This window comes from Culicoides brevitarsis, chromosome 3 (genome assembly GCF_036172545.1).
Source record: "Culicoides brevitarsis isolate CSIRO-B50_1 chromosome 3, AGI_CSIRO_Cbre_v1, whole genome shotgun sequence".
Taxonomy (NCBI): domain Eukaryota; kingdom Metazoa; phylum Arthropoda; class Insecta; order Diptera; family Ceratopogonidae; genus Culicoides; species Culicoides brevitarsis.
In genome coordinates, this window is record NC_087087.1 from 29885788 (window position 1) to 29907517 (window position 21730).

The 21730-nt window shown below is 25.8% G+C and overlaps 1 protein-coding gene across 1 annotated transcript in view; it reads right to left on the bottom strand.

Annotated features, from left to right (window-relative positions):
• The window catches only part of LOC134835489 (potassium voltage-gated channel protein Shaker), a gene marked incomplete at its 5' end in the record, with an annotated part of 38649 nt that extends 23796 nt beyond the window's left edge, over window positions 1-14853 (bottom strand). The window contains one exon of the mRNA XM_063850368.1: window positions 14609-14853. Within this exon, the coding sequence (XP_063706438.1) occupies window positions 14609-14853 (245 nt within the window). The remainder of the gene's footprint in view (window positions 1-14608) is intronic.
• Between the last annotated feature and the right edge of the window lie 6877 nt (window positions 14854-21730).

Here is a 21730-nt window from a genome sequence, read left to right on the forward strand (position 1 = left end):
GATCGATAAAATTCCAACCCACAACACTCACCTTTGTTATTTACCGCATTCTTGGCTTGCTTGTGTCTCCATTAAGATGGAGACGAGAACAAATGATAACCTTTTCTTTATGGCTTACCAGCAAAAGCAACACCTAAGCAATGCCTGGAATGTAGGTGTTTGCCCAAAACTTTGACAAAACAAATCTTGTGAGTTTATTCTTTGTGTTCTCTTTGTACATTTTCGCACAAATAAATGATATTTTGTTTGAAATGTACTTTCAATAAGAGGGAATTTTCGGAATTTTGATTATTGGAGAGTCCAAATTTATGGATGAAAATTCAATTAGATTAAAACTTAATGAATTTAAAAATTTTTAAAGTCAAATTTATGTTGAATTAATTAAAATTTAATTAAAATTTTAAATAAAATTATTAAATTTTTAATTTATTATTAATTTAATTTTTAATTAATATTTAAATTAAATTTAATTAATTAAATTAAATTAATTATTAAATTAATAAAAGTTAAAAATTATTAAAAAAAAATAATTGAGCACTTAAACTGTATTTTTTTTAAATTTTTTGAAATAAATTTAATTTTATTTTTTTTAAATCTGTTTTAATATAATTAATTTTTTTTTTGATTTTGGGACATTTTTTAAGAATTTTTTATTAGTAGGTAAAAGAATTTTTTAAATTTTTTTTAACTTAAATTTTTTATTTAATTTTTTTTTTTATTTTAATGTATTTTTTATTTAAATTTTGCTTTTTTTCAAATTGTTTATTAGGTTTTATTTTTTTTTTTATTTTTTCTAAATTTAATTTTTTATCAATGATAAGGATAAATTAATAAAATTAATTTTAGTTTTAAAATATTTTATTTATTTTTAATTTAATTTTTTTATTTAAATATGAAAAAAAAATAACTGATTTTGATGAAATTTTGGCAACCCTGTAAAATAATTAATTTTTATTCAAACAAATTAATTTAACTTTGTAAATTATTTTTTTTTTGCAAATTTTGAATTAAGAAATTATTTTCTTTAAGGCCGTTCCAAATTTTTTCCGATGTTTTTGTCCCAAAACATTTTTTTCAAAATGGGGGGGGCAAAATAAAAAAAAATAGTTTTGAAATACTGTTTCATATAAAATGCCAAAATTTTAACAAATTTTGGTCATTCATGAATATTTTAAATGTTTTTATGGTATCTACATTGACATTTGATGATTTTAAATTGATCTGAAAGTATTTCAAGTTAAAAATTTTAACAAAAAAAATTCATAAAAATAACCGTCAAAAATTTTTGAAAAATAATTTTTAGGAAATATTTTTATAGAAGAAAATTCATGTAAAATTTCGATTTTCAACACAAAAAATTTTAAAAATTAAAATATTTTTTTTTTTCCTTGAAAAAGTTTTCAATTTTGATGAAATTTTTAACTTTTTTTTTTATTTTGCCCCATTAGATTTTCGGCTTTTGAAATGGGGCAGGGGACAAAAACATAGAAAAAAATTTGGAGCGGCCTAAAAAAAAAAAAAAAATTAAAAAGATTATCTTTAAAAATCCTAAATTTTTTTTTATGAATTTTGGCAACCCTGTATAGTTTTTTTTATTTTATAAAAGTGATATTTTTTTTTAAATATTTTTTTTTAATTTTAAGATGTATTTCAGAACTAAAAATCCCGAATCTTCAAAAATTTTATTAATTTGAACTCCCCAAAATTTCCAACTATCAAAAAGGACAAAATCATGGGAAATTTTGCAAAGGTGAGTCATTATAATCACCTTCGACCTCTTTCCCTTTCTCTTTTGTTCTGATATTTGTATAAAAGCTTTGTACTGATATTCAATCAGTATCATTTGTGAAAAATCATTGACACAGCAAACATTGAGAAAAACATCAAAAACTATGGCAAAATACAACGAAGTACAAAAGTCCTCGAGAGTTGTTGAGTTAAAAGACTCCAAATCGAAGAAAGTCGACGAGGAATTAGCTAAAGCTTTAGAAAACGGAATGGAAATGCTAAAAATCGAAACAAAACCAAAATCCGCTGAAAAACCAAAAGAACAACAAATCATCCTGTTGAACCAAACCCTGAGACCGGAAGATTGGGAAAAAATATTCCACGAAGAGCTTTCTTCATAGATTTTAAATTTTTTTAATAAAGAAAGAAAAAAAAACATTTTTATACAAATTGGCTTTTTTTGCATTTGTGGCACATGACTCGAAGATTAAATTTCTGTAACAGATGGAAAATTGCAGTTTTTAATATCTTAACGCGTGAAGCACAGCGACGATGGGAAATGTAATTTTTCCTCATTTTCCTGTTGCGAAGCAGCGGCAACAGCAGCACATGTTGTGACAAATTTTTGACATCGTCTTCATATATTTTTTTTTTAATCTTGTCTTGTGCAAATATTTGCCTATGAAAATTCTTTCCTGTTTCTCGATATTTTTGCAGAGGTGTTGCTTTTGAATCTATTTCAAGGAGTAACAAAAATAATTTTTTGAATAATTTACGAGTTTTTAGTTCAATGTTATCAAAAATTCGTGTAAAAATTTGCAAATGTCAATTTAAAAAATGTCCGTTAAAAATTTGAAATTCGCTTTTTTGCTAATTCAAAATCATAAAATTTTAAGAAGCTTAACAATCTTTTAAAAAATTTGAAATTTTTTAATAAATTTTCTAATTTTTTACAAATTTTAATCAAAAATTCGTAAATGTCAATTTAAAAAATTTCTTTTAAAAATTTGAAATTTGCTTTTTCGCTAATTCAAAAGCTCAAAATTATAGATTTTGGCTCAAAAAAATTAAAAAAAAAAAATAATTTTCTAATTTTTGACAAATTTTAATCATAAATTCGTAAATATAAATTTAAAAAATGTCCGTTAAAAATTTGAAATTTGCTTTTTTGCTAATTCAAATTGAAAAACTCAAATTTAAAATTAAAAAAATTTTTTTTTGTTAATTTTCAACATTTTAATTAAAAATTTGTAAATGTAACTTCAAAAATGAACGTTAAAAATTTGAAAATCGCTCTTTCGCTAATTCAAAAAAAATAATTTATAAAATAAAATGCAATTTTACTCAAAAATCTTTTAAAAATTGTTAAAAATTAAAAAAACAACAAATTATTTTTTTGTCAGCAAAATAATTGAAGTTACATCTCTGTTCAATATCTCAGGAGAGAAAACGTCGAAAATGAAAGGCAGCAACGTAAATTGAAAGCAAACTTGCTAATCGCATGTCCTCATTGATTGATCAAAGTAAAACATTTGCATTGCTGGCTTAACAAAAAAACGTGAAAAAAAATTGCGTGAGTCGATAAGTGATTGGATTAAAAGTTCCATTTTCATCATCTTAAAAGTTTTTGCGCATTACAATCGCATTAAAAATGAATTTTCTCCCAAAGGAGTTCCTCGTTGACACGCAAAATTGCAACACCGCGCGCAACAATGAGATGAAATGTGAAAATGAATAAAATATTCGATATTTTTTCTTTTTTTTTTTAATAAAATAAATATGCGAATTTATATCCATTAGAGCAACAATTTTTCGGTTATGCGGCATGGCGAAACGTGTGCCAAACATGACATGACAAGAGAAGCTAATAAAAGTGCCTCGTTTTAATCCGATATGCATTATTATTGTTATTCGGTAGCTTTTTTTTGTGTGTCTGTCTGACTTTGTTCAGCAGGCGACGGATATGCACGTTGAAAAATTGCATCTCGCCCGACTTGTTTCCATGGAAAGAAACGAACGAAAAAAAAAATTAAATATTGCTTCTGGAAAATTGCCAAACACGATGTCGAGTGTATTTTTATGACCATTTTCAGTGTGTCAGTGTGTAACGAGCAATGGCAGGGAAAGCCCTTCAACATTTATGAATAAAATAAAATATAATCACTAAATATCAAAAAAACTTTTTTTTTCTGTACGAACAAGCTAATAAAAGCCGTGTCGCTTATTATTATTTGTATTTCTATTGTCTTTGCTGCCAAAAAGGATTTTAGGTCCAAAAAACTTTTTTTTTCGTCGATGATTTTTTTTTTGTTTTTGTATTGACAGCAAAAAAGCCGGATTTTGGTCAAACACGCCAATGTCAAAATTTTTTTTTCGAGCAAGACAGTTCTTGTAATAAATATCTATACAAGCGTGACTCATGTTCAATTAAAATACCGCGCGCGCGAAATCAAAGACTCGCAAATTGGCCACTTTCATTAATTTTTGTCATAATTAACAATGTGACGATTGATATATTCTCAGCGGGCGGCAATGAATATTTAATTTATTATATGTGAACGAAAATAACATTTTTTTTCTGCTCGATGATTTTTTTTTTCGTGTCATATCGCACGTTCTGGGACTCTCACGTGTTGTTTCCGTTGATAAAAAATTAAAATTAAAACAGATTTAACAGGAATGCGCGTTTTGTTGTGCAATTTCACATTCCGTTACTCCTCGTTAATAAAGAAAAAAAAATTTTTTCGATGAATTTTACATTTTTGTACTCCTCAATTTTTAATTTGGTCATTTTTTGTTAATTATTGCTATATAAGTTACTTTTTCTATCAAAATAATAATATTTTTCATTTTTGTACTCCTCATAAAACTTTTTCATACAAGAAGTATGAAAGATATTTTTTTTTACAAATTTAACATTTTTAATAAAAAATTTTAAATGTTTTTAAATCGATAATATTTTTTCTTGTTTATTTTTTTTAAATTTTCACAGTTTTGTATTCCTTGAAGTGTAAAAAATTTTTTCCATTTTTTTTTTACATTTTGATACTTCTCGAGAGTTAAATTTTTCTATATTTTTAAGAATTTTTTTGAAGTTTTTCTACTAAAACTACATATTTTTCACATTTTCTTACTCCTCGAAGTAAAATATTTTTTTATTTCTAATTTTTGACAATTTTACATTTTGATACTCCTCGATAGTTATTTTTTTTTCAAAAATTAATTTTGATTATTTGATTTTTTTTTTTAATTTAATTAAATAAAAATTATTAACGTTTCTCATTTTCTTACTCCTCATAGGTCAAAAATCATATTTTTTTACAAATTTTACGTTTTAATACTCCTTATTGTGTAATTTTTTATTCTTTACACGACTTTTTATTGTTTGAGAAGTTTTTTAAATGAAAATTACGAATATTTCACATTTTTGTACTCCTCATACACAATTTAATACTCCTCATAACCAAAAATTACTATTTTGACTAAAAATTTAGTTTAAATTTTTTTTTTATAAAATTTTTTAATTATTTATGTATAATCAAAAAATTAAAAATTAAAATGGTTAAATTTTAAAAATAATATAAAAAAAAATTTAAATTAAAAGTAAAAAAAAAAATTAAATAAATTAAAAATTCAAATTAAAAAAATAATTAAATAAAAATAAATTTTAATTTTTTTGTTATTTCTAAAGTAATTAAAAAATCTTCATGAAAGATAAAAAATTTATTTTTGTATAAAAATCGAATAAAAATTAATTTTTTTTGATCCAAAAACAAATTTTGATCCAAATAACTCATTTTATCATAAAAAGTTCAAAAATTTAGCAAAAATAAAGAAATTTAGAGGAAAAATGATCCAATCAATCAAGTGATCAATTCCCCTGTTCATTAATTTATGCCTGTACTCTTGCAAATTTTGTGCGACATTACCACAAAAACTATTAGAGAAGATGACAAAATGTCATTTAAGTGCCATGCCAGACGGAAAAACACACAAATGAAAGCCATTTGTTCAACGACAACGACGACATACCGCCGACGACACAAAGTTGTAGGCATCTCTGATGGTGACATTGTTTGCACAATGCACACAAAAAAAAACCTGACATGATATTCCCAGTCGATGTTCAACAAAATGCAGAGTAAAAGTGTCTGATTTATTTCGTTATAGATATAATTTTGCTGGCAAAATTGCTCAATGACATCGATTGTAATAAATATTTAGCGAAAATTCATAAAGTTGGTTGTGTGATAATTGCTCGTTCTCGTGTAATCAGTTGAGACTTGCATCAAAACGATTTTAATTTCCGCATTGAATGAACAATGGTGTGTTGACGTTAATTAACCCTGCGCTTGATGTGAGGCTCTCGAGTGACTTTTTGCGGTTTTTTGCTTCAGATAACCTCAAAAACCGATAAATAAATAAATAATAAATTCTGAGTAAAAATCGATCAAGCGCTTCACTTCACGTCCAAACTTCTTTAATAATAATGGAAAAAATTTATTATTACAACTTTTATTTCATTTCGATTTTTTTCTTTTTTTTTTCTTTCGTTTCGCGCAGAAAAGGCATTTTTTCGCTTTTTATGGACTGTGTGGGATATGGGAAGGAAATAAAAGTGATTAAATTAATCAAGGAGAAAGTTTATCACTTCTATAAACTTTTTATTTGATTTATTTTCTTCGCTTCGAAACAAGTAATCGACGAGCAAAATGGGAAATTATGATTGTTACGAGTCAAAGTCTTCTTCTTCGTCTTTATCTATGTCTGTTTTTCTCCCTTTTCTCGAGAGAATATTACTTTTTTTTATTTAGTTATTATAGTTTGAATAATAATAAAAAAATGAAAAGTTTTTGAACTTGAAGTGAATCGGTTGAAAAAATTTTTTATTGCAAAAAAATTAAAACTTTTGTTTAAAAGAATGCAATTAATTGGCTTTAAGTTTTTCGATCAGGTTTTCAATTTTTTATTTTTTTTTATTTATTATTAAATTTATTTTTTCATTTTTTTTTTAATTATTTTTTTTTATATAATTTTAATTCTTATTTATTTATTAAAATTTATTTTGAAAATTAAATTAATTATTATTAAATTAAATTAAATTAAATAAAAACTAACCGAAAAACTAAAAGCCTTAATTTTTAAAGCTTTAATTTTTTTAAAAATATTTTTTTCCAATTATGATTTTTTTTTTAAAAAAAATTTTTTTAAAAATTTTTAAAGTTGTTGAAATTTTGAGGAGTATGAAATTTTAATTAAATTACCTAAATTAACTAATTTTTTAAGCAAAAATTCGAGAAAAATTATTTCCATTAATTTTATTGCATTTTTTAAATAAATTTTTTTTAATTTTTTTGCAATAACAATTTTTTTTCCTGATTCACTTGAAGTTCAAAAATTCATTTTTTATTAAAAAAAATTATTTTTAAAAATATTTTAAAATTGCTTGAAATTTTGAGGACTATGAAAATGTGAGTTCATTTAAAAAAAATAAAATATTTAGAAATTATTTTAGTTTAATTACACATTTTTTTAAACTTTTTTCTATTCGTAAAAAAAATATTAAAAAAAATTTTTATTTTTTTAACAATAATTGACTAATTTTTTTTTTAATAAAAAATTAACGTAGAAAAAAATTTTAAAAAATTTTAATTTAAAAATAATTTTTTAAATTTAATTAAATTTTTAATTTATTTTTTTTAAAATTAAAAAAAAATAAAAAAATTAAATTAAAATTAAATTAAATTAATTAATTTTTTTTGAAAAAAATTCGAGAAAAAATATTTCCATAGTATTTTTTAATTTTTTTCTATGTTTAAAATTTTTTATATTTAAAATTTTATTAATTTTTAAACAAAAATAATTTATTTAAAAAACAAATCAGCCGAAAAATTAGGAAAAAAATAAAATTTTTAATAAAAAAAAAAATCCATTTCACGAATAAATTTTTAATAATAAAAAAAACTCATTTTATAGATTTTTGCAATGCACATAGCACCAAAAATAACTAGCAACATATCAAGTTTCAATTAGTAGACATTTATTTGCCAAAACGCCACATTAGTTGCGATGCATGGCATTCACTTTTTCTCTGTATTTAGACACAGGAGAGACAAAAAAAAATAATCGATACAAAAAAAAAGAACAATTGAGCAAGGTCTCGTTGCTCGTATCAAATATCAAAGGCTCGTATTTCATTAGCACCGCAAACTTCACTAATTAATTATTTATTTATAATGGGGAACGAACGTAACTGATATTCTCCCACGCCGATGCCGCCGCGACTTCCACAACTAATGGATTTTCGCATGCCGTTCGCTGCATTGGCAGCTGCGATGATTTTGTCTTTGAGCTCCGTTTTTGCGCTTCCTTACATTTTTTGCCTTGTTATCTAATTAAAAAAACACAAAAAATTCCGTCCGTGGTTTCTTTCGCCTCTTTACAATGCAAACGATTTCGAATAACTACTATTTTTATTTTGGGCAGCGAACGATTGTGTGAAAAGTCGTCGTTGTCGTGTACATGGAACGTACGTTTATGACAAATGCTCGATAAACTGGAAATTTTGATTTTACATTTTGTTTATTATTTTTTGAGCTGCGACGGAGTTCGGGTGGCAAAAATTACGTAATGGCTTGTCCTGAAATGAATCTCGACACTTAATCAAATTTTTTGTTTATTTTTTTTTAATTTATTTCTCTTCATGGAATTAATTGCAAAGAATGCGGAGATGTGGCGTCAGATAATTTATATGAGTAATTCTTGAATAAGAAGAATTTTTTGTATTTTTTTTTTAAGAATTTTGAGTGAAAACAGTAAACAATCAATTAATTTTTATTTTTGGGTCGTCTGTCGTGTTTTTATATGGCAATAGGAAGAAACATCTGTAAAAACAGGGGTGTTGAAATAAAAAAAATAATATTTTTTTTAAATCTCACAAAAATTTGCTATTGATTTAAAAGAAAAATTTACAAATATGCACTGGGATTTTTTTTTTAATTTTTTAAAAATTTTTTCATAATTTTTTTTATAATTTTTTTCAATTTCTTTAATTTTTTAATATTTTTAATAATCCATAAAATTTGTCAAAAATCTAAAAAAACATCATAATGTGCATTGGGACTCAAATTTAAAATATGAAACAAATTGAAATGCTCATTAGGTAAAAATTAACATTTTTTTTAATTTTTGAAAAATTTATCAAATTGCAGGATTTTATGTGATAAATTATATAATTTAATTAATTAAAAAAAAAAATAGTAAAAATACAAATATGCACTGGGATTTTTTAAAATTTCTTTTAATTTTTTAAAATTTTCTTTTAATTTATTTTTAGATTTTCTTATTATTTTTTTTTCTTCTTAAATATTTTTTTTTTTTATCCTTAAAAATCTAAGAAATTTGTGAAAAAAAATAAATATGCATTGGGATTTAAACTAAAAATGTGTGAAAATTAAAAATGTTCATTGGGCAAAAATTACATTTTTTTTAGAATTTTTGAAAAATATTTTAAAATTATTAAAAAAATTAAATTTAGTATTAAAAATATTCAAAATTAAGGAAAATGCAGATGTAGAAGCGCAGATCTACAAAAATTTTTAAAATCCCAATGCACAATTTGATGGTTAAAAGAATTTGTAAATGTCAAAATGGTCCAAAAAATTATCTTTAACTGTTTGCAAATAATAAATTTTATAAAAATATAGTAAAAAATTTTAAATATTGTGATACAAAAACGATCAAAAATTTTTAATTATCAAAATGTGCATTGGGATTTATTTAAATAAATTAATTTAATTTTAATTTTATTTAATTTTTTTTAAATTTTTTTTAAAATAATTTAATTTAATCTTATTAAATTTAAATTTTTTTAAATTATTTAGTTAGAAAAAAAATAGAAAAAACCCAGTGCACATTTTTATTAAATTTTCTTCAAATACTTAAAATTTAATAAAAAAAATTAAAAAATCCTTTTCAAAGACCTTATACATCTCTGTTAATCCCCCGTTCGTGTACATATCCGTGTACGTCAAATAAATCACACAATTTTTAATCCAATTACTGCGTGACAGCAATTTATCGATAAATAATAATAAAAATGTAGGGAAACCGCACAAGATATTAATTCATTTTATAAAATAGAGGAAAATCAACAGTTATCGAGCAGCAGCAGCAACATATCGTGATAATGTTCATTGTTTCATTACGTAAGCCGAGAAATATTTGCGCACAGAAAAAAAACAGACGAATTTCATCTGGAAAGTGTTTTCTGTGATGGCAAGAATTGTTCTTGTTTCGTGACTGTTTAATTTTTTTTTGTATTTTTCTTTTTTTTTTGGTTTTTCATAAATATGCATGGATGACTTGAGCATTTTTTTTTCAGGCCATTCAACTTAATTTATTTATTTGACGAGAAAAAAATGCCGGGCGTCTCCATTAGCTCATCCAAAGAAAATTTCATTATATTAAATTCCTTCTTTCAACATTACTCATCACGTTAAGTACATCATGTAAAAGTTTGTGAGGTACTGCAACATCATAAAAAGTCCCATAAAAAACTTTTTCTTGCTGCTCGCCGAAAAGGAACGAAAGGTGACACATATCTACATGAAAGCATTAGGCACGATAGGCATTCAGCTGAGGAAAAGGTTGGGTGGCGAACGTGAAATAAAATGCGGATTACTCATTTTGACACATTTATTCCTGCTGAGTTTTGGGCCTTAGTTTTTTCTTCTCTCTTATTTTTCTTCGTTTTTCGAAGAAATTTTTTTTGCATTAAACCGATTGACATTTCATTTGTTCGCTGCGAATCCAGAATGACAAGGCAAGAAAATTTCGCCAAACCATGTGATCGGGATTGTTGGATCGAAATGTTACTGTTTTTTTTTTCTCTTCACACAACGACACACCAATACAACGAAGGATTTTGACGCAGGCGCCGTCGTCTTTTTCGAAAATCCGACAATTTTCGCACTGAGTGCGACTTTTACATCTGTGTGTGAAAGGGACCTTCGTACATGAAAACGAAAACATTTCGAAAAAAATAAAAAAAAAAAATTATCATCATATGGTGTTAGAAGGAAAACGTAGAGAGCGAGAGAAAAAAAAAACGGATGAACCCCACACGAAAATAAAAAAAAAAATGATTAATTGGCAGCCAGTTTGGCTGGATGTGGTAATTTGGAGCCAATTCAATATGCTTTTGCCATGAAATTTTAATTCAATTGCCAGTCGGTTTTGTTGACGCTTTGTTGCTCTACTTTTTTTTTCGAGATGAAGAGATACAAGGTTAATAAGACGTTTTTGCGATGGAAGCGACTGGTTGTTTTTTTTTTGTTTGCAAAAATTGTCAAATTTCTTGAGTAATTTCCATTAAATGCAACTTGATATGTTTTTGGTGACATAATGAAACTTTAAATTATTTTTCGGGGATGGTCCTTTGGAAATTCTTTGATGATAAACTAAAAAGAAATTAGATATTTTGTGAAATGAGCAATTTAACCGGTATTTATTTTTTTTATGTTTTCTTGTAATTTTGAGGGTTGGTTTAAAGAATTTTTTACGTTAAAAATTGAGTTTTAACATTATTTTGGAAAAAAATTAAGGATTTTAAGCAAAAATACATTAAAATTGAATTTTTTTTCTTTAATTTTATCAAAAAAAAAAAAAAATAATAATAATAAAAAATAAAAATAAAAAAAATTAAAAAAAAAAATAAAATAAATAAATAAATAAAAATAAATAAATAAATAAAAAAAAAATATATAAAAATAAATAAAATAAAAATAAAGTTTTAATCACTTTAAAAAATTAAATTTTACATTTTTTGATTAAATTTCATTATTTTTTGTAATTTTTAATTTAAATAAAGTAAATAAAAATTTTTATAAAATTTTATATTTTTCTTGAAATTTTGGAAAAATTATTGTCTTTATGAATTAAAAAAATATTATTTTAAATAAAAATTATTTTACAAAATTTTTGTATTTTTGAGAACTTTTTTAATAAAAAAAATATTAAATTTAATCTAAAAAAATTAAAATAAATTTTGATTAATCTGTGAATCGATTCGAAAAAAAATTGACTTAAATTGTAATTTCTTTTAAACATATTAGGGGCAAATATTTTAAAAAATCTCATAATATCGAGAATTTTTTTACCAATTTTTTTTTGCATTTAATTTAATTATTTAAAATAAAATATAAATTATTTGATTCATGTTTTTCAAAGAATTAAATTTTTAATGAAATTTCAGTATATTTATTATTTTTTTTTAATTTTAATTAAATATTCTTCTCTTGTTTTTTTTTTTTATTTAAATGAATAATTTTTTGTTATATAAAATTAATTAAAATTATAGCAAAAATCAAGATGCATAAAAAATAATTTTAATTTTTTAAATATAAATAAATAATAAAATTAAAAAAATTAATTAAATTAAATTAAATTATTAATTATTTAATTTTTATTTAATTAATTTAATTTTATTATTTATTTATATTTAAAAAAATTAAATTAATTTTTATTCATCTTAGTTTTTGTTAAAATTAAAAAAATATATATATTTATTTTATTTTTATTTTTTATTAATTTAATTTTTTTCTGATTTTTTACAGAACGGTAAAACAAAACCGTTTATAAATCCTTCAACTTCAATATTTTTATTTAAAAAATATTTTCAGCTGCATTTTAAATAATATCGTTTTACCATCATTCTCGTCCTCGGCACTACCGCCAACTTTGCCAAATATATGCAACTCTTTTGAATTAAAAATTATTTAAATTTTGCGAAGCATTTTCTTCTTTCTGAGGTTTCCTCTGTAGCACAAATACTGCCCTATACGACAGCGACTCAAACGTTATAACTTTGTGGTTTTTTAATTTAGAATTTATTTATGCATCCTTGTCTTCTTGCATGTCTGAACATTTATTTCTCTGTGACGGAGCGCAAAGAAAGAAAGAAGACAAGAAAGTTGCATTAAAGCAAGCGCATGTTATAAATCATGTTTGCTTGAGAACATAATCCGGTATTCGGATCACCTGTCTTTCGATTTAGGTTTTTGCGGTAAGGTTTTTATGGCATCCATAAAATGTTTTAAATTTTGTACAAAATGTATCTCTTTATTTATTATTTTAAACGAGAAACCGAGAGAGAGAAAAAAGTCAGAAATCGCTTCATTTGCATGTTTTTCCAAACTTTTTACGGATAATTAAATAAATTTTTGTTGCATTTTAATTAACATCTTGAATTGATAAATAATAATAATTTTGATCATTTATTTTTTGTGTGCTTCCCAAAACTTTTTTAATCCAAAAAGTTTGTCTGAACCTGCCAACTTTTAATGAGTATTTTTTGACTTACGATACGAATAACGGGACGACGGATTTTTATCGTTTTTTCCATAAACCTTCAATTAATGGTCGATACTCACCTAGAAAGGAAAAAAAAATGAGAAAAGTTAATGAAAATCATTTTACGTGTGTAATGTAGGTTAATGTTGTCGGTGCTGTTTGTCTCAATTTATATTGCATTCAATAACAATGGAAGGCGCCAAAGTTTTGGACAAAGAACGAAACAGAAAAGTCACGCCTTATGCATAAATAATGCCAAAAATACACAATAATAAGCTAAATAGATTAGGTCTTTTTTTTGCGAATTCGATCGTGTTGGCGCTCACATGTTGGCGGAGAGTTAGGAAATGAAACATAAAAAAGGTAAAAATTCATCGATAGGAGAAATTTAGATCTAAAGTGGATTTTTTTTAAAATTATTCTTTGAAAGTTAATTTTAACCACGTGACCAAATTAATAATTTTTTCAATAAACGACGAAGCTTAAAGTAATTTAAATTTAACCACGTGACCAAATTATATTTAAAAATAAAATAAGCCATGTGGCTTTATAAAAAATATCTTTAAAACACGTGGTCAATTTAATTTTTGATAAATTAGTCACGTGGTTAAATAAAATTTTATTCGAATATATTTTAACCACGTGTTTAAATCAACAAAAAATCAAATTAACCACGTGGTTTAATAAAAAAATCTTTGAGTCACGAGGTTCAGTTGATCTTTATGATCTAATTAAGTCACGTGGTTAAATTATTTCTTTTTCATTTTAACTTCGTGGTTTAATTATATAATAAAGATCAACTTAACCTCGTGACTCAAAGAAATTTTAATTGAACCACGTGGTTTATTTTATTTTTTAATAAAATTAAGTCACGTGGTTTGAATAAATTTTATATGAGTTTCATGTAACCACGTGACTTTTATTTAAAGAGATCAAACTAACGACGAATGAAATTTCTATTGAATCACGTGGTTAGTTTGATCTTTTTAAACAATTCACGTGGTTAAACAAAATTTCATATAAATATTATTATGAATAATTAATAAAAAAGATCAAAGTAACCACGTGATTAAAAAAAATTCAATTAAAACACGTGATTAATTTGATATTTTTGATCAATTAGTCACGTGGTTTAATGAATTTTTATATATACTATTTAACCACGTGTCTAAATTATATTAAAAAAATCAAATTAACCACGTGGTTCAATAAAATTTCTTCTAAACCACGTGGTTTTTTTGATTCTTTTGCTAATTGAGTCACGTGGTTTTATCAGAATTTCATATAAATCGTTACGGACAGACAAAATCTTCGATTAAACCCAATTTTTTTCCCCAAAGCAAACATTATCGCTCTAAAATAAGTCGGAAAAAGAAAAATAAATAAATGATGAATGCGATGAAATTGCCTACTTTATGGGTAACGATTGTTTGGTGGATATTTTTTTCTTGTTCGTTGTGTGTGAATTCCGTGCAAATGCGGTTGTGCGTGCTAAAAATACATATTTTTTTCCTGTGTGTGTGCTTACCTATCGTTTTGAAGAGGGGGCTGGCCACCTGACTCACTCTCACCGACGCTCCGTGGTTGCTCTTGTCTGGGCCTCAAAACTGGCGTTAGGCCCCATTTCTCGACAAAATCTATCGGAGAAATGGTTGTTGCCGAATTATTAGTCGGCGTTTTTTCGTTATCTGTACGAAAGATGATTGTTGTAATTGTCTTGTCGCATTTAACTATAAATGATGCAGCAGGTATTCCACGCTGTTGCCACACAAATTTGCATTATGACGAACGTAGATGACATTTTTTCCACATTTAACATTTTTTTTTCTTATGATAACAACTTTTTTGACTTAAAAATTAGCATTGGCAATTTTTTTTTTTCGAATACTGTGAAGCACTTTTTTTTTATTAATACTGAGTTTCCGAGTGCACTAGAACAAAAAAAAATATTTTTTCTCACATTAAATATTCATCTATGCGGTTACCCAAAAAGTTTTAGCACGTCATAAAGTCATAATTTAAACTGAAGGAACCACAGTTGCCCTATTTTAGCGCCTAATTCTCTCTAATAACAAAAGTTATAAGGTCAAGTAGCCTCAAAAATGTAATTTTTCATACAAATTAAGATTTTTTTCGAAAAAATGATTGCAATTCGCAAAGTTCTTTGACAAAGTTGATGAGACTTATTTCCGTCTCCTAAAATTGGCTCTTCTACAAGCCTGTAAAATTTTTTTGATCAAATTGTGTGAATTTCAAAAGTTATAAGGTCAAGTAGCCTCAAAAATGTCATTTTTCATACAAATTAAGATTTTTTCGAAAAAATTATTGCAATTCGCAAAGTTCTTTGACAAAGTTGATGAGACTTATTTCCGTCTCCTAAAATTGGCTCTTCTACAAGCCTGTAAAATTTTTTTGATCAAATTGTGTGAATTTCAAAAGTTATAAGGTCAAGTAGCCTCAAAAATGTCATTTTTCATACAAATTAAGATTTTTTCGAAAAAATTATTGCAATTCGCAAAGTTCTTTGACAAAGTTGATGAGACTTATTTCCGTCTCCTAAAATTGGCTCTTCTACAAGCCTGTAAAATTTTTTTGATCAAATTGTGTGAATTTCAAAAGTTATAAGGTCAAGTAGCCTCAAAAATGTCATTTTTCATACAAATTAAGATTTTTTCGAAAAAATTATTGCAATTCGCAAAGTTCTTTGACAAAGTTGATGAGACTTATTTCCGTCTCCTAAAATTGGCTCTTCTACAAGCCTGTAAAATTTTTTTGATCAAATTGTGTGAATTTCAAAAGTTATAAGGTCAAGTAGCCTCAAAAATGTCATTTTTCATACAAATTAAGATTTTTTCGAAAAAATTATTGCAATTCGCAAAGTTCTTTGACAAAGTTGATGAGACTTATTTCCGTCTCCTAAAATTGGCTCTTCTACAAGCCTGTAAAATTTTTTTGATCAAATTGTGTGAATTTCAAAAGTTATAAGGTCAAGTAGCCTCAAAAATGTCATTTTTCATACAAATTAAGATTTTTTCGAAAAAATTATTGCAATTCGCAAAGTTCTTTGACAAAGTTGATGAGACTTATTTCCGTCTCCTAAAATTGGCTCTTCTACAAGCCTGTAAAATTTTTTTGATCAAATTGTGTGAATTTCAAAAGTTATAAGGTCAAGTAGCCTCAAAAATGACGTTTTTCATACTAAATATCAAATTTTTAAACAAATTTATCGCAAATCGCAAAGTTCTTTGACAAAGTTGATGAGACTTATTTCCGTCTCCTAAAATTGGCTCTTCTACAAGCCTGTAAAATTTTTTTGATCAAATTGTGTGAATTTCAAAAGTTATAAGGTCAAGTAGCCTCAAAAATGTCATTTTTCATACAAATTAAGATTTTTTCGAAAAATTTATTGCAATTCGCAAAGTTCTTTGACAAAGTTGATGAGACTTATTTCCGTCTCCTAAAATTGGCTCTTCTACAAGCCTGTAAAATTTTTTTGATCAAATTGTGTGAATTTCAAAAGTTATAAGGTCAAGTAGCCTCAAAAATGTCATTTTTCATACAAATTAAGATTTTTTCGAAAAAATTATTGCAATTCGCAAAGTTCTTTGACAAAGTTGATGAGACTTATTTCCGTCTCCTAAAATTGGCTCTTCTACAAGCCTGTAAAATTTTTTTGATCAAATTGTGTGAATTTCAAAAGTTATAAGGTCAAGTAGCCTCAAAAATGTCATTTTTCATACAAATTAAGATTTTTTCGAAAAAATTATTGCAATTCGCAAAGTTCTTTGACAAAGTTGATGAGACTTATTTCCGTCTCCTAAAATTGGCTCTTCTACAAGCCTGTAAAATTTTTTTGATCAAATTGTGTGAATTTCAAAAGTTATAAGGTCAAGTAGCCTCAAAAATGACGTTTTTCATACTAAATATTAAATTTTTCAACAAATTTATCGCAAATCGCAAAGTTCTTTGACAAAGTTGATGAGACTTATTTCCGTCTCCTAAAATTGGCTCTTCTACAAGCCTGTAAAATTTTTTTGATCAAATTGTGTGAATTTCAAAAGTTATAAGGTCAAGTAGCCTCAAAAATGTCATTTTTCATACAAATTAAGATTTTTTCGAAAAAATTATTGCAATTCGCAAAGTTCTTTGACAAAGTTGATGAGACTTATTTCCGTCTCCTAAAATTGGCTCTTCTACAAGCCTGTAAAATTTTTTTGATCAAATTGTGTGAATTTCAAAAGTTATAAGGTCAAGTAGCCTCAAAAATGACGTTTTTCATACTAAATATTAAATTTTTCAACAAATTTATCGCAAATCGCAAAGTTCTTTGACAAAGTTGATGAGACTTATTTCCGTCTCCTAAAATTGGCTCTTCTACAAGCCTGTAAAATTTTTTTGATCAAATTGTGTGAATTTCAAAAGTTATAAGGTCAAGTAGCCTCAAAAATGTCATTTTTCATACAAATTAAGATTTTTTCGAAAAAATTGGCTCTTCTATTGCAATTCGCAAAGTTCTTTGACAAAGTTGATGAGACTTATTTCCGTCTCCTAAAATTGGCTCTTCTACAAGCCTGTAAAATTTTTTTGATCAAATTGTGTGAATTTCAAAAGTTATAAGGTCAAGTAGCCTCAAAAATGACGTTTTTCATACTAAATATTAAATTTTTCAAAAAATTTATCGCAAATCGCAAAGTTCTTTGACAAAGTTGATGAGACTTATTTCCGTCTCCTAAAATTGGCTCTTCTACAAGCCTGTAAAATTTTTTTGATCAAATTGTGTGAATTTCAAAAGTTATAAGGTCAAGTAGCCTCAAAAATGTCATTTTTCATACAAATTAAGATTTTTTCGAAAAAATTATTGCAATTCGCAAAGTTCTTTGACAAAGTTGATGAGACTTATTTCCGTCTCCTAAAATTGGCTCTTCTACAAGCCTGTAAAATTTTTTTGATCAAATTGTGTGAATTTCAAAAGTTATAAGGTCAAGTAGCCTCAAAAATGTCATTTTTCATACAAATTAAGATTTTTTCGAAAAAATTATTGCAATTCGCAAAGTTCTTTGACAAAGTTGATGAGACTTATTTCCGTCTCCTAAAATTGGCTCTTCTACAAGCCTGTAAAATTTTTTTGATCAAATTGTGTGAATTTCAAAAGTTATAAGGTCAAGTAGCCTCAAAAATGTCATTTTTCATACAAATTAAGATTTTTTCGAAAAAATTATTGCAATTCGCAAAGTTCTTTGACAAAGTTGATGAGACTTATTTCCGTCTCCTAAAATTGGCTCTTCTACAAGCCTGTAAAATTTTTTTGATCAAATTGTGTGAATTTCAAAAGTTATAAGGTCAAGTAGCCTCAAAAATGTCATTTTTCATACAAATTAAGATTTTTTCGAAAAAATTATTGCAATTCGCAAAGTTCTTTGACAAAGTTGATGAGACTTATTTCCGTCTCCTAAAATTGGCTCTTCTACAAGCCTGTAAAATTTTTTTGATCAAATTGTGTGAATTTCAAAAGTTATAAGGTCAAGTAGCCTAAAAATGTCATTTTTCATACAAATTAAGATTTTTTCGAAAAAATTATTGCAATTCGCAAAGTTCTTTGACAAAGTTGATGAGACTTATTTCCGTCTCCTAAAATTGGCTCTTCTACAAGCCTGTAAAATTTTTTTGATCAAATTGTGTGAATTTCAAAAGTTATAAGGTCAAGTAGCCTCAAAAATGTCATTTTTCATACAAATTAAGATTTTTTCGAAAAAATGATTGCAATTCGCAAAGTTCTTTGACAAAGTTGATGAGACTTATTTCCGTCTCCTAAAATTGGCTCTTCTACAAGCCTGTAAAATTTTTTTGATCAAATTGTGTGAATTTCAAAAGTTATAAGGTCAAGTAGCCTCAAAAATGACGTTTTTCATACTAAATATTAAATTTTTCAAAAAATTTATCGCAAATCGCAAAGTTCTTTGACAAAGTTGATGAGACTTATTTCCGTCTCCTAAAATTGGCTCTTCTACAAGCCTGTAAAATTTTTTTGATCAAATTGTGTGAATTTCAAAAGTTATAAGGTCAAGTAGCCTCAAAAATGTCATTTTTCATACAAATTAAGATTTTTTCGAAAAAATTATTGCAATTCGCAAAGTTCTTTGACAAAGTTGATGAGACTTATTTCCGTCTCCTAAAATTGGCTCTTCTACAAGCCTGTAAAATTTTTTTGATCAAATTGTGTGAATTTCAAAAGTTATAAGGTCAAGTAGCCTCAAAAATGACGTTTTTCATACTAAATATCAAATTTTTCAACAAATTTATCGCAAATCGCAAAGTTCTTTGACAAAGTTGATGAGACTTATTTCCGTCTCCTAAAATTGGCTCTTCTACAAGCCTGTAAAATTTTTTTGATCAAATTGTGTGAATTTCAAAAGTTATAAGGTCAAGTAGCCTCAAAAATGTCATTTTTCATACAAATTAAGATTTTTTCGAAAAATTTATTGCAATTCGCAAAGTTCTTTGACAAAGTTGATGAGACTTATTTCCGTCTCCTAAAATTGGCTCTTCTACAAGCCTGTAAAATTTTTTTGATCAAATTGTGTGAATTTCAAAAGTTATAAGGTCAAGTAGCCTCAAAAATGTCATTTTTCATACAAATTAAGATTTTTTCGAAAAATTTATTGCAATTCGCAAAGTTCTTTGACAAAGTTGATGAGACTTATTTCCGTCTCCTAAAATTGGCTCTTCTACAAGCCTGTAAAATTTTTTTGATCAAATTGTGTGAATTTCAAAAGTTATAAGGTCAAGTAGCCTCAAAAATGTCATTTTTCATACAAATTAAGATTTTTTCGAAAAATTTATTGCAATTCGCAAAGTTCTTTGACAAAGTTGATGAGACTTATTTCCGTCTCCTAAAATTGGCTCTTCTACAAGCCTGTAAAATTTTTTTGATCAAATTGTGTGAATTTCAAAAGTTATAAGGTCAAGTAGCCTCAAAAATGTCATTTTTCATACAAATTAAGATTTTTTCGAAAAATTTATTGCAATTCGCAAAGTTCTTTGACAAAGTTGATGAGACTTATTTCCGTCTCCTAAAATTGGCTCTTCTACAAGCCTGTAAAATTTTTTTGATCAAATTGTGTGAATTTCAAAAGTTATAAGGTCAAGTAGCCTCAAAAATGTCATTTTTCATACAAATTAAGATTTTTTCGAAAAATTTATTGCAATTCGCAAAGTTCTTTGACAAAGTTGATGAGACTTATTTCCGTCTCCTAAAATTGGCTCTTCTACAAGCCTGTAAAATTTTTTTGATCAAATTGTGTGAATTTCAAAAGTTATAAGGTCAAGTAGCCTCAAAAATGTCATTTTTCATACAAATTAAGATTTTTTCGAAAAAATTATTGCAATTCGCAAAGTTCTTTGACAAAGTTGATGAGACTTATTTCCGTCTCCTAAAATTGGCTCTTCTACAAGCCTGTAAAATTTTTTTGATCAAATTGTGTGAATTTCAAAAGTTATAAGGTCAAGTAGCCTCAAAAATGTCATTTTTCATACAAATTAAGATTTTTTCGAAAAATTTATTGCAATTCGCAAAGTTCTTTGACAAAGTTGATGAGACTTATTTCCGTCTCCTAAAATTGGCTCTTCTACAAGCCTGTAAAATTTTTTTGATCAAATTGTGTGAATTTCAAAAGTTATAAGGTCAAGTAGCCTCAAAAATGTCATTTTTCATACAAATTAAGATTTTTTCGAAAAAATGATTGCAATTCGCAAAGTTCTTTGACAAAGTTGATGAGACTTATTTCCGTCTCCTAAAATTGGCTCTTCTACAAGCCTGTAAAATTTTTTTGATCAAATTGTGTGAATTTCAAAAGTTATAAGGTCAAGTAGCCTCAAAAATGACGTTTTTCATACTAAATATTAAATTTTTCAACAAATTGCACAAATTTATCGCAAATCGCAAAGTTCTTTGACAAAGTTGATGAGACTTATTTCCGTCTCCTAAAATTGGCTCTTCTACAAGCCTGTAAAATTTTTTTGATCAAATTGTGTGAATTTCAAAAGTTATAAGGTCAAGTAGCCTCAAAAATGTCATTTTTCATACAAATTAAGATTTTTTCGAAAAAATTATTGCAATTCGCAAAGTTCTTTGACAAAGTTGATGAGACTTATTTCCGTCTCCTAAAATTGGCTCTTCTACAAGCCTGTAAAATTTTTTTGATCAAATTGTGTGAATTTCAAAAGTTATAAGGTCAAGTAGCCTCAAAAATGTCATTTTTCATACAAATTAAGATTTTTTCGAAAAAATTATTGCAATTCGCAAAGTTCTTTGACAAAGTTGATGAGACTTATTTCCGTCTCCTAAAATTGGCTCTTCTACAAGCCTGTAAAATTTTTTTGATCAAATTGTGTGAATTTCAAAAGTTATAAGGTCAAGTAGCCTCAAAAATGTCATTTTTCATACAAATTAAGATTTTTTCGAAAAAATTATTGCAATTCGCAAAGTTCTTTGACAAAGTTGATGAGACTTATTTCCGTCTCCTAAAATTGGCTCTTCTACAAGCCTGTAAAATTTTTTTGATCAAATTGTGTGAATTTCAAAAGTTATAAGGTCAAGTAGCCTCAAAAATGTCATTTTTCATACAAATTAAGATTTTTTCGAAAAAATTAT